Consider the following 13,698-nt stretch of genomic DNA (forward strand, 5'->3'; position numbering starts at 1 on the left):
CTTGATCCATCACAAGTACTATAGCTGACGGACAACGGTCTGACAGGCATTCCTCCTTAGGCTTTATTCTCTTACAAGTGGTCGGGCTGTCTAGTCTGGGGCTTATGACTGGGCTTACCAGTTTTCTGGAATTCCTCCAGCGATTGATCTCGTCCGCACTACTCTTTGGCATCTGCAGCAAGAATTCTCGATACAAAGGCACTTCAAGGATAGGGCCAAGGCTGACGCAACCAGCCAGAATGTACCTCGGGCACTGATCAAGTGCCCTGGATGCTTGGAACGCTGATCAGGAACATGGTTGCGATTATTCGCTCCGATTGGCGGCTGAATTAACCATGACCCATGGCTATTCCGAAGGACGACTCCAAACCCATGGCTCTCCACGTTTGTGATTGCGCTTACATGGGCAGGGAAATTTACCTCCTCAAGACCCTGACTTCGTCAGTATGCATCACACGGAGAATGTTTCATGGACTTGTCTGGGGTAAATTAGTTATCAACTTCAGAAAGTGACTGGTGGTGCCATGACGGACGTGTCGAATAAGGCTGGGTCCGTTCCCTCATTCTAACGGTTCGGCCTCATTTTTGGGAGCATCGATCAATTTCTGTCTTGGACTAAACCCCCGAGCCCGCCAGTGTTTCAAGATCCCTGTGGTTTAGAGTTAGGCATCTGACACAGCAACCGACTCCGAAGCCAAACTTGCTCATGAAGCGGATTGATGTTGTTTTTGTCCCGCAATAGTAAGATGCCGCTTGCATCATCTGGGAACGCGTGCTCAATCCCATTGCAAAACCTGGTTCATCGATGATCTCATCCGATCAACCCTCACGGACGGCATGTTGAACCCCTATGCCTATCAGCATATCACCTCTTCGCGAGCGTCACCCATCGGCAGGCATATAAAGAATCCTCGTGGTCCCCGTCCCCTACCGACCGTATATCAGGCTTCATCGCTTCCTTTCCTTCAAACCTGACAGTAGTAGCTCTCAGGCTCTTCAATTCTTTCTTTTAACAACACTTAGGACAACAACTACTGCAATGAAATTCCAACACGTCGCACCGGTGTGCCTTGCGGGCTGTGCCCTGGCCTTGCCGACTCCGGTCGAGAAGAGACAGGATCTCTCCGACCTCCTTCCGTTCCCTATCCCAAGCAATCTAATTCCGACTGGCCTTTCCCTTCCGTCTGGCCTCTCCCTCCCATCCGGTCTCTCCCTCCCCTCAGGCCTCCCCAGCTTCTCTCTGCCTACGGATCTGTCCGACCTAGGCTTGAAGCGCCGGGACGTGCCTTTCTCTCTGCCCTCTGGTGCTGCACTTCCTACAGACTCCCAGGGACTGTCTCAGCTCCTGCCCTCTGGTCTCCCTGACCTGCCCGACCTCGGCATCACCTTTCCCACTGGCCTTCCATTCGAGAAGCGCCAATTCGGCGGTGGTGGGGCCCCTGGAGGCGGATCCTCTGGTGGTCCATCCTTCGGCGGTGGCTCTGGAGGCCCGTCCCTCGGTGGCAGCAGCGGCGGCGACTCCTCCAGCCCCTTCGGAGGCCTACCCGGCCTTGGTGGTAGTGGCTCATCCTCTTCCCAGTCCGGCGGCTCTCCCTCACCCTCCAGCGGTTCATCCTCCTCCGGCGGAATCCCCGACTTCCTCAGCGGCCTCGGAGGCTCTTCTAGCGATTCTTCTAGCTCTGCTCAGCCCTCCAGCGGCAGCCCTCTCGGCGGTCTCTCCAGTATCTTGGGCGGGCTCGGAGGCGACTCTTCCCAGTCTTCTAGCAGCCCCTCTGGCTCCTCTCAACCCTCCAGCAGCGATCCCTTCGGCGGACTCTCCGGTATCCTAGGCGGGCTCGGAGGCGACTCCTCCCAATCTTCCAGCGGGCCTTCTAGCTCCTCCCAGCCCTCCAGCAGCGACCCCTTCGGCGGACTCTCCGGCATCTTAGGCTCTCTCGGCGGCGGCTCCAGCTCCTCCTCGTCCGCGGGTGACTCCTCCAGCCCTTCCCAACCCTCCAGCGGCACTGCTCCGCCCAGCCAACCCTCCGGCGGTTTCCCTAACCCCTTCGGCGGCTCCTCTTCCTCCTCCTCTGACTCCTCCGCCCCGGCACAGCCCAGCGGCGACGGCCCCCAGCCCAGCGCCGCCTTCCCCAGCATCAGCCTCCCCGAGCCTACCGGCGGCAGCAGCAGCAGCAGCTCTTCCGACTCCAGCGACAGCGACTCTTCCTCCTCCGCATCGGACTCCGAGCCCTCTCTTAGCCTTCCTACTCCGTTGGCGTTCTCGCCCGGTGGTCTGAACCTCCCGGCTCCTTCGTCTAGCTCGGCTATTCCGACTATCTCAGCTGTTCCTACTAGTGCGGCTGTGCCGACTGCGCCGTCTTCGTTTAAGCAGTTTTTTGCTTAGAAGATGGTCGACACGGGTTGTAAACAGATGGGTGGGTCAAAGTGGGTAGGTAGATGGATGGATGAATGGGCAGAGGAATTGAGGTGATGGGGATGGATGCTGGATATGGGTGGATGTGATTTAGTTATGTCATGCTTGCTGGTCAGGATATGAGGATATGAAATTTATATGGTAGTTCTTTTGTTGAGATGGTTGTGGTGTGTACCTAGATTGTCAATGAGATGGATGGTCAGTTGGTCGTTTAAGTGTGGTTCATACCGTAGTAGTAATCTGTTCTGTGAGTTGATCTTTCGTATTTCAAAATATCTTTGTTTTAGGGAGGTAGCCAAGGTGGAGGAGTGATTAGAACCGTCCTAGCTGTCAAATAGGTGATATATATGCCATGCGCAATCCTCGGGTGGCATTGAACGTATCCAATTAGTTGCCTTAATATGTAAAACCAAACAGCATTCTATATCATGCAAACCTATATAGAATACATAGTTTTAGAACCTATAGACCCTTCATCAGTCATCTACCGATACTCTACAAACCCACAATATTCCGCTGATTCTATGTATGCGAGTAACCATCACGATCTAGTAAACTCTAATATACACATCGCAAGTTGGACTTCTCAACACCTCCTCAAGGAAGCCAAACATCCACCTCTAACTCCACGCGGTGTTCCGCAAACGGCAAACTCTCGATCCCTACCGTTGTGAAAAGCGCCTGGTGATTCGGGCACGCTTTCTTGATGTGTCCCACCATGATTGCCCGGGCTTCGTCCCGCACCGCAGACAATGCAACAACGTAGGCGTGCAACTTGACGACATACTCCGCCTGTTGGAGGGTCCGCTCGATGAGAGATTTGGTATTCTCGAATGCCTGGGCAACTTGACCTTCCAGGTCAGGAGAGGTTCTGAGACGTGTATGGATTCATTCCCGCTAGGAGTTTGGACGGTCAGTTGAGTACTGGCCTACGGGATAGGTACGCGAACTTACTCTGGCCGGTGACAATCAGGCGTTCACCAATGATGCAGGCATCGCTGAAGCCGTATTGCTGGCGGCATTGCTCCCCGAAGCCGGGCAGAGAGTAGTATGTGAAAGAGGACATGGCGAGAGACCAAGTGATACTATATCTCATGAAATTGATTGGAGATAGATACTATCAACTATAGGTATTTCATCACTCTTATACTTAGATTAGAGCACTATACAGCAGCCAAGTCCGAGATAGAATAGGTTAACTAATCAACTATGGCTCCGCTTCGTCAGCGGAGGGACCAGAATACTTTGGCTCCATTGACCCACTTACCCACCATTGCCAATCCCCCAACGTCCGGATCGGAACCATCCCCTCGGTGTGCACGGATTTTTGGCATCGTTTGGCTCCGAATTATGACAGCATGGTTTCGGTGACTCGGAGTGGGAGTTGAACTAGTATCAAGGTGATCGGCGTGCCGGAAACCTGGCCATGGCTATTTTGCAACGGATAGCGGATAGGTATAAACCCCACGCAGGAACGCCCTTCGCTTCGCGGGCCACCCTCCAGTATGGGGCCCAAGAAGGCACGGATGACGGCCGGGTTTAGGAAACATGTCTTCTTTTGGCGGTACGGAGAACTTTAGATGCGGTAAGGCGGACCGATCCGATACCCAGAGCACTCAGTAGATATCAAGATATGCCCGCCACACGTGTTGTAAAACAGACTCCATAACTTTTGCATTCTGTATCAATTCTTTTGTATTGTCTGGGTATTTATAGCTACATTGTCAAGGCTCATTCAGTCTTTGTGAGTACCCTCTGTGGTTAGCCTGAGTTTGATAGATTGCGGTGTGCACAGCACCTGCAGATACATTTGACTCATTGGTCAACAATGTCCGGGATATGCAGTCACACGCACATTAGCCCGGGGTCAAAGCTAAAGGAACCTCCTGCGTCATATCCTTTTCTCTAGGCTCATCTCGATCATACATCTGCCATGCATTCTCTATGAACCCTCTCATCCCAATAAAATATAAGTTCTATGAGATGTCTCTACTAAAATATCGGTCATCTAGTCAGGTCTTATTCCGTGGTTGTGGACGGTAACCATACAGTAGGGTTCCAAATTCGTCTCTGTCGTATACAGCTTGACCGTACTGTATCAAGCCATGGCTAGTTTCTTCCACCTATCACATCAAGTCATTAATCTTACTTGCAGCAGGGCTATCTTCAGCTGAGTCTCGTCTGCAGGCCTCAGCCTTGTGAACATGGATGTTTGGTCAGATCGAGACAGTTCCACATGTTCCGCTGACTCACCCGACTCGAAGCAACCGACACGCTGGTGGCCATAGGGCCCAGGTGCTATTCATATAGAACTTGTAGATCTATCAAGGTGGTGAAAGACTAACTCCTGACGAAGGTGTTCTTTTCGGAACTATCCTCGCTCTGGACCCAACGTTTGTCTGCAGTTCGAGGCTTGATAAGCACATGCCATGCTTGGAGATCTTCGGTTTCTCCCTCGTTTAATTGGTCTTATCACATTAGGTCGTCGGCAGTACTCAGGGGCGTACGTTCCCACGAGTGTAATTCAGGGCTTTGGACCGCAGGGCGCGGGCGTCCGAGGCCGGGGATCAAAGGATTGACACTGAGTCAGTAGATTACACTGCCTTGTTTTTGAGAAGGCAAAAAAGATAACAAAAAAGCAAAAATAGAAATGGATTCGCTGTGTCGATTGGGGCGAGGCTATCAAACACAAGGCCCTGAAGTGCGACCTGTTAGCACCCCCAGAAAGCAAACATGCAGCCTTGCTTACGCGGCTAAGCTGAAACTACCCCTCAAGCCCCAAAGGCTCGACGCATCAGTTCATTTCGCCCACCTCTTACATTGCTCGTGGCTTTCTCTTCCAGATATCGTGTGCTGGGCTCCTCTTGCGCCTCTACAGTCGTCATATATATCATGCCTGGATCCCCCTCCAATCTCACACCAGTACAGAAAGATTGTTTACCGCGAGCCTCCCAACAAAATTAGGACATAACACCTTTCTTGATCGACCATGCCGGGGCGAGGTCTAACGCTCCTCTCATTGGATGGTGGAGGGGTACGTGGATTGAGCAGTCTGCACATTCTCAAGCATTTGATGGAAAGAATCAAGGATGAGAAAGGACTGGCAGAAGAGCCCAAACCATGCGAGTACTTTGATATGATAGGGGGTACAAGTACTGGAGGGTATGCTTTACCTGGATGGGTCAATATAACGTTTAATCCGACCTGTTGGGCTGACACTGCTTCTTCAGCCTGATCGCGATCATGCTAGGACACCTGCGGATGAGCGTCAACGAGTGCATTCGGGCCTATCTTAGACTCACCCAGCGCGTCTTTACCCCAATTCGATCGAAGTACGTATCGCTCGGGTTTTCTAGGCACTTGGGAGATGTGGTCAGCCGATTTGACTCATCCGCCCTGGAGGAAATAGTCAAGAGAATCATACGTGATGCATCATTGGACCCCGATGCGCTGTTCTACGACGAGGATCGTGCTTCGCAATGCAAAGTGTGGGTAGTCCAAATTTGATTAACTAAATATGTCTATGCGATCAATGCCATCGGCGTTTTTCACTAACAATGCGTTTCCGTAGGTTTGTTTGTGCGCTCCAGTCGGAAATAGCCACCCCCGTGTTGCTCACCAACTACAAAAGCAAGAGATCCGATTCCGATCGTCGCGAATCAGTCAAGATCTGGCAAGCTGCTCGAGCCACTTCAGCGGCTTCTGGTTTCTTCGATGCACAAGAGATTGAGATGTCGGCGGGCTATGTAGAGACCTACACTGACGGCGCCACGGGCTACAACAACCCCATCCGACAGCTCTGGACTGAGGCACGGGAGGTTTTCCTACCCCAGGGGGAACGTCTCGAAGATCATCTTGATGCCATCATTTCTATCGGGACGGGCACCCCGGCACTGCAGGCTTTTGGAACAAATTTGAAAGATATCGCAACAGCCCTCGTGCGGATCGCGACCGAGACAGACAATACAGCCAACCATTTTCAGCGCGAATACAAGGAACTGGATTGTGATGGGCTGTATTGCAGGTTGTCAGTCGCCAACGGGCTGCAGGATATTGGACTGGAGGACCACCAGGAGGCGAACAAGATAATGGCGGCAACCAAGGCTTATTTGGATCATCCGGACACTGTATCCAAGTTGACGAAGTGCCTGGAGCGGATGAGCCAGCATGAATGTGAGGTCGACTATAGATAGGGTGTCGTTAGCATACTAAGACTTTGCCAGGTCTGTATGAAATGAATTCCACCGATCGAGCGCGAAACCAGGAAGCCCATCTCCCTTTCCCCAGTAAGAAGCAATGCAAATGCAGTCATCCCCCTCTAATGAGTCTAGAGAACTGACTCCGGCCCAGCATCTACGGCAAGAGCCCTCGAGCTCCTTGACTCTATCTCTGCTTATAACCATGATCGCGTCCAACTCTCACTTGCCCAGGAAAGGTTGCCAGGCACGGCTGAGTGGATCTTCGAAAGTGATCAGTATAAGAAGTGGTGGAACGCAGATCACACTTCCTTCCTACTATGCACTGGCCCTAGTAAATAAACCGAACTGATACTATCCCCCGTCTGAGCGTTTGTAGGCTAACACGACCATACAGTTGGTTGCGGAAAGACCATTCTCGCGTGAGTATACCTCCCTGATTATACAACTTTATAACAAGACGGTCTTGCCATCTCAATCCTTCTCCATGCTTACCTGATGTTCTAGTACATTTGTGATAGAGAACTTGTTGAAGCAGAGTAACCCCGTCTTCTATTACTTTTGCCACGAGTCATGGGAAGCTTCCCCAGATGCTCAAAGTATATTGCGGTCGATTCTCAAGCAGATTATTCTCTTCTGCGCCCGAACAAGGCAACCCTTGTCGGATGCGGCAGTCGCACGCCTCGAGGAAGCTTCGAAAGAGAGTACAGATCTCGATGCCCGTGAACTCATAATCAATCATTTGCACCTCCTTACAGACGCATTTCTGATTATCGATGGGCTGGATCTACTCGAGGAACCACACATCAGCCAAATTCGGGAGACCTTGATCACTATCTCTCGAAGCTCGCAAGTACATCACCTCAAAACCGCGCTGTTCTATCGGAGGACCCTGGCTAGAGGTGTCGACCTCAGCACTCAGTGGAAGAATACCATTCAACTGCCGCTCTCGATAGACCATCTGGGAAGCGATATCAGAACTTTCGTCAATACTGAAGTAGATCGAAGACAACAGTATCGCAAAATTACGGATAGTGCGTTGACGTTGGAGTGGATCAAAACGGAGCTGGTATCTCGAGGCGAGCAGATGTGCGTATACCATTGAGTTCAGTTGCACCAACAGCTGGGGACAGGACTGATATAATCGACAGGTTTCTATGGATAGTGCTTCAGCTGGACAGCCTCTGGACCGATGTTTATAGTGAAGCCGACATTCGGGACAGAATGAACGAACTTCCTCGTGGGTTGGAATCCACATACAACCGTTGCCTCGAGCAGATCGTGAGAGTGAAGGACGGCAAGCAGGAACAAATGGCGCACAAGATCATGTTGTGGACACTGTGTGCGGCAAGACAATTGACAACTGCAGAGACCCAACGGCTAGTCGCCCTGGATGACAAGGATGAAGAAATCCACTCTGAGCAGTTCTTGAATCACGACCCGACTGCGTATTGTGCTAACCTTCTGGTTCTCGGATGCGGCGGTCCGCAATTCACCCACCCCTCGGTGAAGCAGTTCCTCACCGATCCATCAAGGCTGGACCCGGAGCTGAAGTGGGAAGCTCTTCCTCTCAAAGTAGCGAATTGCCGGGTTGGCAGATTATGTGGGATTTTCATGAAGAGATACTTGCAACTGGTGCCGCGAGGGCGCACAGCGAAAACCCCTGTCGATGTGGCTCTGAATGTGATGAGGGGAGTTCTTACAAACCCCTTCGTCCAGAGTATCGTGGATTCCCCTTTTGGCCTCAAGGTTGTCGATGCCTCGATTCGCCAGAAGGTGAGGATTTCCATCGACCAAATCACACACAATGCCCGGCATGTTCACTCGCAAGCAGCGTCACCTCAACCAGCGCATGCTACTGATCCTGACGGCTTCGCCCCGATTACGCATTACATCTATCAGAACTGGCTTTTTCATACAGCTGATATGACTCGTGCTGAATTCCGCGAGCAGTTTTTTCATTTCTGCTTATATAGCGATGCCTGGTTACCATGGCAAAGCGAAGGTAACTACGAGGTCGAGCATCTTCGGAACCTGATTCAATGTGCCATCTCAGTAGCCCATATTCCCCTTCTCTATCTTTCCTGTGACCAGGTAGAGAAAATGGACAAATACAACGCAGTCTTTGGAAAGCCCTTGGCCAATGATCTACTACCCATCGATTACACCATCACCACGGGTAACCTCAAATTGGTGAAGATATTGATGTCTTACTATCATCGACATATGAGCCTCGGTGGCCATTTCACAAACGCAGTGTTACACGCCGCGCGCTGCAACAATAGTGACATTCTGGAGTATTTTAAGACAGCGCTACCGAGTATCTTGGGAGAAGCTTCGACCATCGATTCGCTCTTTGACATTATTATCGCCAATGACAATCCGTCCCTCCTACAATGGTGGCTTTACACGTTTCCAGGAAGAAGGCAGACCGAAAGCGTCAGCAACCAGTTCCTGAAAGCGGTGTTGGAGATATGCAAGACTCACGTTGAAAAGACGGCGTGCCTCATCCCCCTCCTGGAACAGTGGGTAAGGATGGAAGCTGCGTCGACAGCACAAACGGCCCTTCTTACTCGAGTGAACTCTATCAGTCTACCCAAAGATTGCTTGCCAGTGATTGTTCAAGTTGGCAAAACTTCCCCTGTCGAAATCACTCTATCACAGCCGGAGTTCCTCACTCCGGGGGATACGGATAGTCTTCTGGATACCGCCCTAACCCTACCTCTCAGTAATGCCTTGCCCATTCTCCAAGTGATCATCTTGCACAACCGAAGAAAGGAAGAACACTGGGTCAAAGAATCCATTCTAGGGCCTAGGGATCAATTTTCGAGACGCCTCCTGCCCTGGCTGAAACAGCTCTTCTGTGCCATTGTACCAGAGAACGGGGCGATCATCACGGACGAGCTGCAAGCCTCCACACTGTTACAGTTGCTGGAAGTGCTCCCTGACGAGGCTCTCGTTGATCTTCTAGCTAGCCATTGTCCAGATTACCAGCTGCACGACCGCTGGAACCACAATATCCTCTACGCGTTAGCGCATCGACCCACGGCACAAGCGTTGCAAGTACTCAAGGCCCGCAACCTTCTACCGCAATTGGACCTAAATGCAACCGATGACTACGGCTGGGGCCCCCTGCACGTTGCGGCCACCCGCGGTTACAACGAGGTCGTGATCTTTCTTCTCGTGCACGGTGCCGACCCCCAGCGGCGAAACGACCGATCAGAGACCCCAGCCAAACTCGCCGAGATGAGCGGCGCCACCCCGACCATCGCAATCCTCGACCGTTGGGAGAACAGCCCTATCGGGGTTCTTCATCGGGCCTTCATGGAACAGCACGCAACCGCTCTGCAGACCCACCCGGGGATGGAGTGGGAGTGGGCATTGCAGCTCTCAGTCTGGCGAGCATTGGATAACCTATACGCAAAGGCAGAGGATGCCGGGGAGCCCATCTCGTCTGTCACTCTAGACTCGGTGGCCAGAGGCATCCGAGTTACTTCCCCATCTTCCTTTCCCGACGACTATTCATACTACATGAGGTCACGACAGATGTGGATCAGACAATAATATCTATTTTTATATCAGAATCTAACCCAGGGTCCCCCAAATCAATTACTCCGTCCAGAGTATAGTTCACTGGTAGGATATTTCTCTTAATTCACAGCACACGGGAATTCATTCGTCCATGTTATGTTTGTCCTGATGAAGGTGATAATTCAGAGAATCATCCCGGGGGCTATCCTCCCAAGGGAGGGGAGCCATAATACACCCTGCTACATACGATAGAACCTCATGCTAAACTAAGGGAGCATAGAGGAGTTACTTTATAAATAGATTTATGCCCTCGGCGCCGCAGGCCTGCGTGGTCGGCCGCTGGCGAAACACATATAATATTGATGTCACAAGCATGCCATTTCTACTTTCTGCCCATATATGTAGCACACGTATATTTATATCTCCCATGATTTGCGAGTTTGGAAGTATGATCAACATATTGATTATCTAAAGAATTAGTAACGAAGGGACAAGCGCCAGGGAACCTCTGAAACCCGTCGAATGATGACAATATGATCTTCAACGACCAAGCACCAGAGACTTGGCCCTAAGATATTATGAAAATAATGTACGTATCATCATACTTTCGCCCAAATCTTCCCCTTGGACAGGTAAAGGCGAGCCAGAGCATAGAACAACGTCCCGCCCGCAAGCATCACACCGGTGAAGACCTGCAACTTCCAGTACTCGCCATCCGCCGCCGCAATCAAGGAACCACCGATAGGGCTGCCTACAAGGGCCGAGATTGACATGAAAGCATACAGCGCTCCTGACCGTGTGCCAATCTCATGGATATTCGAGATCTGGGCGACCAAGGCTGGGCTGAGTGCTGTGTATGTGCCCGAGCTGAATCCAAACGCTGCAGCGAACACGATGGCCGTTGCGTTGGAGTGGCCGGGGAGCCATAGCCCGAGGACGAAGATTGTCGACAGGCCCGCTGCGCAGATTGAGATGTTGAAGTTGCCGAATTTGTCTGCGGCGTAACCTGGTAGGATTCGGCCGATGCCACTACAGCGTTGGTGTTGGTCAGCATGCCCGTTTTTTTTTTTTTTTTTTTTTTTTTTTTTTTTAATTGTGACCGAGCTCTCCCAAGCTCGAGTTTACTTTCAGAGTTGACATCTTACCTTGCAGCATTGTATATCGAGACTAGATACCCGGCGAGACCCGTACTCATCCCCACATGCTCGCCGTATGTGACCATGTAGGTAATAGGAATAAACATCCCCATCGAATACAAGAAGCTCGCCAGCGTCACCAGGACGAAGGGCACATCAGTAAACCCCTTGAAGTAACTAGTCAAAGTCAAAGCCGTGGGTTTCGGCCGCAAACGCGAGCGAACAGTCAAATTCGTCACAGCCAGCAATCCCAGCATCAAGAAGGCGCATATACGCATCGCCCAACCAAATCCATGTCGCGTGATGATGTGATCAACCAGGATCGGCATGATAACGCCACCTAGGCTTGAGCCGCTCGCGGTAATGCCCATTGCCAGAGCGCGCTTTTGGCGAAACCAGGTCGCCACGCAATTGAACGAGGAGTAGAGGACCATGCTTGCGCCAAGGGGGCTGCAGATCGATTGGGAAAGAATGAACTGGTAGTATTGTGAGGACAGCGAAGCCATCATTAGTCCGAATACGTGTAGCAGGGATCCTGTGAGGAGAAGCCATCGGGGTCCGTATGCGTCAAATAGCCGGCCAACAAAGGGGCCCTAGGGGGTGATTAGATGAGTCAGTTTGGAAATTTCTCAGTTATATTCTTCTTTTTATTGAGAACTCATGGCAACAATAGAACGTTAAACGCGGATGAGAATATGTAACTTACCGTGATGAACATCATGAACATAGATATGGCAGGAATCCACGACACTGTGCTTGCCGACAAGGTTCGCAGCTGGTGGGTTTGATAGTATGCCTGGAAAATTCCCACGCCTGCGCAATACATAATGAATAAGCCAAAGTATTTCAAGAGTAGATACGTGGCTCACAATTTGTCCAGCCGAAGCTCGTAAATAGTCCAAAGAACGCTCCGACTACTACGAGCCATGCACGGAGACCGCCGTCTGGGAAGTCATTCGACTTTGTCTGTGAAGGGCCTGTGTCCTGGCGTTCCTTCTCGTCGGTACCGTCTTGTGTGTCCATCCTGGCAGCGATGAAAGATTTCAATGGGTGGATTGAATGATTTGGCAAGAAAAATGATATGAAAATGTGGAATCAAAGACGAGGAACCTTGATCCGGATTCGTTTTGTGCTTGTACTTGCGTCAGGTATTTATATTACTGCAATGAAGCTGTGAGTTATTGATTTACTTCTATATCAATCAGAGACTAGATCTAATCAAGTATAGTCTGTGGGGAAGGCGATGGATTCTAAGCAAGCTGATTGGATCGGAGGTCCGCGGTGGTCCGAGTGACCAGGGACATCAGCATATTGAGTCATCGATAACATCAATAACTATCCACGTCCTCCCCACAAGCATCTTTCCGTGCACTAAGAGCTTGTTTATGTACCTAGAGATGCACTCGCTTAAGCGGCCAATCCCTGACCAGGCCATAGGGCCGACAAAACGAAGTGCTTGGCAACAGCCAGCGTCATGTGAGTTCTGCCGGCTCAAGAAGATCCGATGTGACAAGCAACGCCCTTGCTCCAGTTGCGTAGCTAGAGATACAACCTGTGAATATGTTTCATGTAAGCTGAGTTACAATGTTGCTTATGCTTGGAAGTTGACCTATGCAGTGGCAGGAGGGACCCTGCATCCAGCGGTCCAAACAGGTGTCAATGATAGTGCTCCGGCTACGTACATAGGCACTCCGTCGTTAGAAAGGTCTGCCCTCAATAACTACGTGATTTGACCAATTGCGCTAATTCTCACTCAGAGATATCCAGGAGGTTAAGGAGCGCTTGAAGAGGGTAGAACAACTGTTGCTGGAACGTCAGAGCCCACTCCAAGGCTCAAATCCGGGGGACGTAGATTCTCTGGTTATTACTCCCCAGCCTGAATCCAAGGCAGTATTGCGTAATGTTAACCACGAGGAGTGGGAAAATCTGGAATCCATTGCAGCGTCCCCGCAGGCTGAAGGATTGAAGGATTCAAAAACTGAAAACAAAAGTCTACAGAGCCAAGCACCCTCGGCAATAACGCAGGAGTGCGGTATAAATCGGCAGCTCCCTCCGGTTGACACAGCTAAGGCACTGCTTGAACACTACGTTCAAGGAGTAGACTATTTGGGTCGTGTAGTCCATGCCCCATCGGCACGCAGTCTCCTTGAAAGTGTATATTCTCAGCTGTCACAGTCAACCAGTCCTCCCGCCGAAAGTATCATATTCCTTCTAGCCATATTTGCTTCCGCGTCATTCTATCTAGAATGTGGGCAGCTCCATCTATCATCTGACGGGCTACACCTGCACGCAGGACAATCCCACCGTTGGAAAGAGACCACTCTTCAGCAAATGATGCAAATGGATCGGCTTTTCTCGTGCTCAATGATGTCATTGCAATCAGCTTTGGTCATCCTAGTCCTTCTTTGGGATTCAGAAGGGC

General features: G+C 51.0%; 4 protein-coding genes across 4 annotated transcripts; 2 read left to right on the forward strand and 2 right to left on the reverse strand.

The window, feature by feature from the left end:
- Positions 1-1,039: 1,039 nt before the first annotated feature.
- On the forward strand, positions 1,040-2,383 carry BO79DRAFT_252040 (uncharacterized protein; the record flags this gene model as incomplete). The annotated part of the gene is made up of 1 exon (XM_025685898.1): positions 1,040-2,383. The coding sequence occupies one exon, from the start codon at positions 1,040-1,042 to the stop codon at positions 2,381-2,383; it is 1,344 nt and encodes a 447-aa protein (XP_025542801.1).
- Positions 2,384-3,010: 627 nt separating this feature from the next.
- Positions 3,011-3,479, reverse strand: BO79DRAFT_252041 (uncharacterized protein; the record flags this gene model as incomplete). Its single annotated transcript, XM_025685899.1, has 2 exons — positions 3,011-3,264; positions 3,368-3,479. The coding sequence occupies 2 exons, from the start codon at positions 3,477-3,479 to the stop codon at positions 3,011-3,013; spliced, it is 366 nt and encodes a 121-aa protein (XP_025542802.1).
- A 1,699-nt stretch (positions 3,480-5,178) lies between these two features.
- On the forward strand, positions 5,179-6,606 carry BO79DRAFT_235871 (FabD/lysophospholipase-like protein; the record flags this gene model as incomplete). The annotated part of the gene is made up of 3 exons (XM_025684528.1): positions 5,179-5,575; positions 5,644-5,901; positions 5,985-6,606. Exons 1-3 carry the CDS (start codon positions 5,403-5,405, stop codon positions 6,604-6,606), a joined length of 1,053 nt encoding a protein of 350 aa, XP_025542803.1. The 5' UTR covers positions 5,179-5,402.
- Positions 6,607-10,739: 4,133 nt separating this feature from the next.
- On the reverse strand, positions 10,740-12,299 carry BO79DRAFT_225773 (putative MFS monocarboxylate transporter (Mct); the record flags this gene model as incomplete). Its single annotated transcript, XM_025683757.1, has 4 exons — positions 10,740-11,169; positions 11,286-11,869; positions 11,983-12,089; positions 12,146-12,299. 4 exons carry the CDS (start codon positions 12,297-12,299, stop codon positions 10,740-10,742), a joined length of 1,275 nt encoding a protein of 424 aa, XP_025542804.1.
- Positions 12,300-13,698: the final 1,399 nt, after the last annotated feature.

This window comes from Aspergillus costaricaensis (assembly GCF_003184835.1).
Source record: "Aspergillus costaricaensis CBS 115574 unplaced genomic scaffold BO79scaffold_6, whole genome shotgun sequence".
Lineage (NCBI taxonomy): Eukaryota > Fungi > Ascomycota > Eurotiomycetes > Eurotiales > Aspergillaceae > Aspergillus > Aspergillus costaricensis.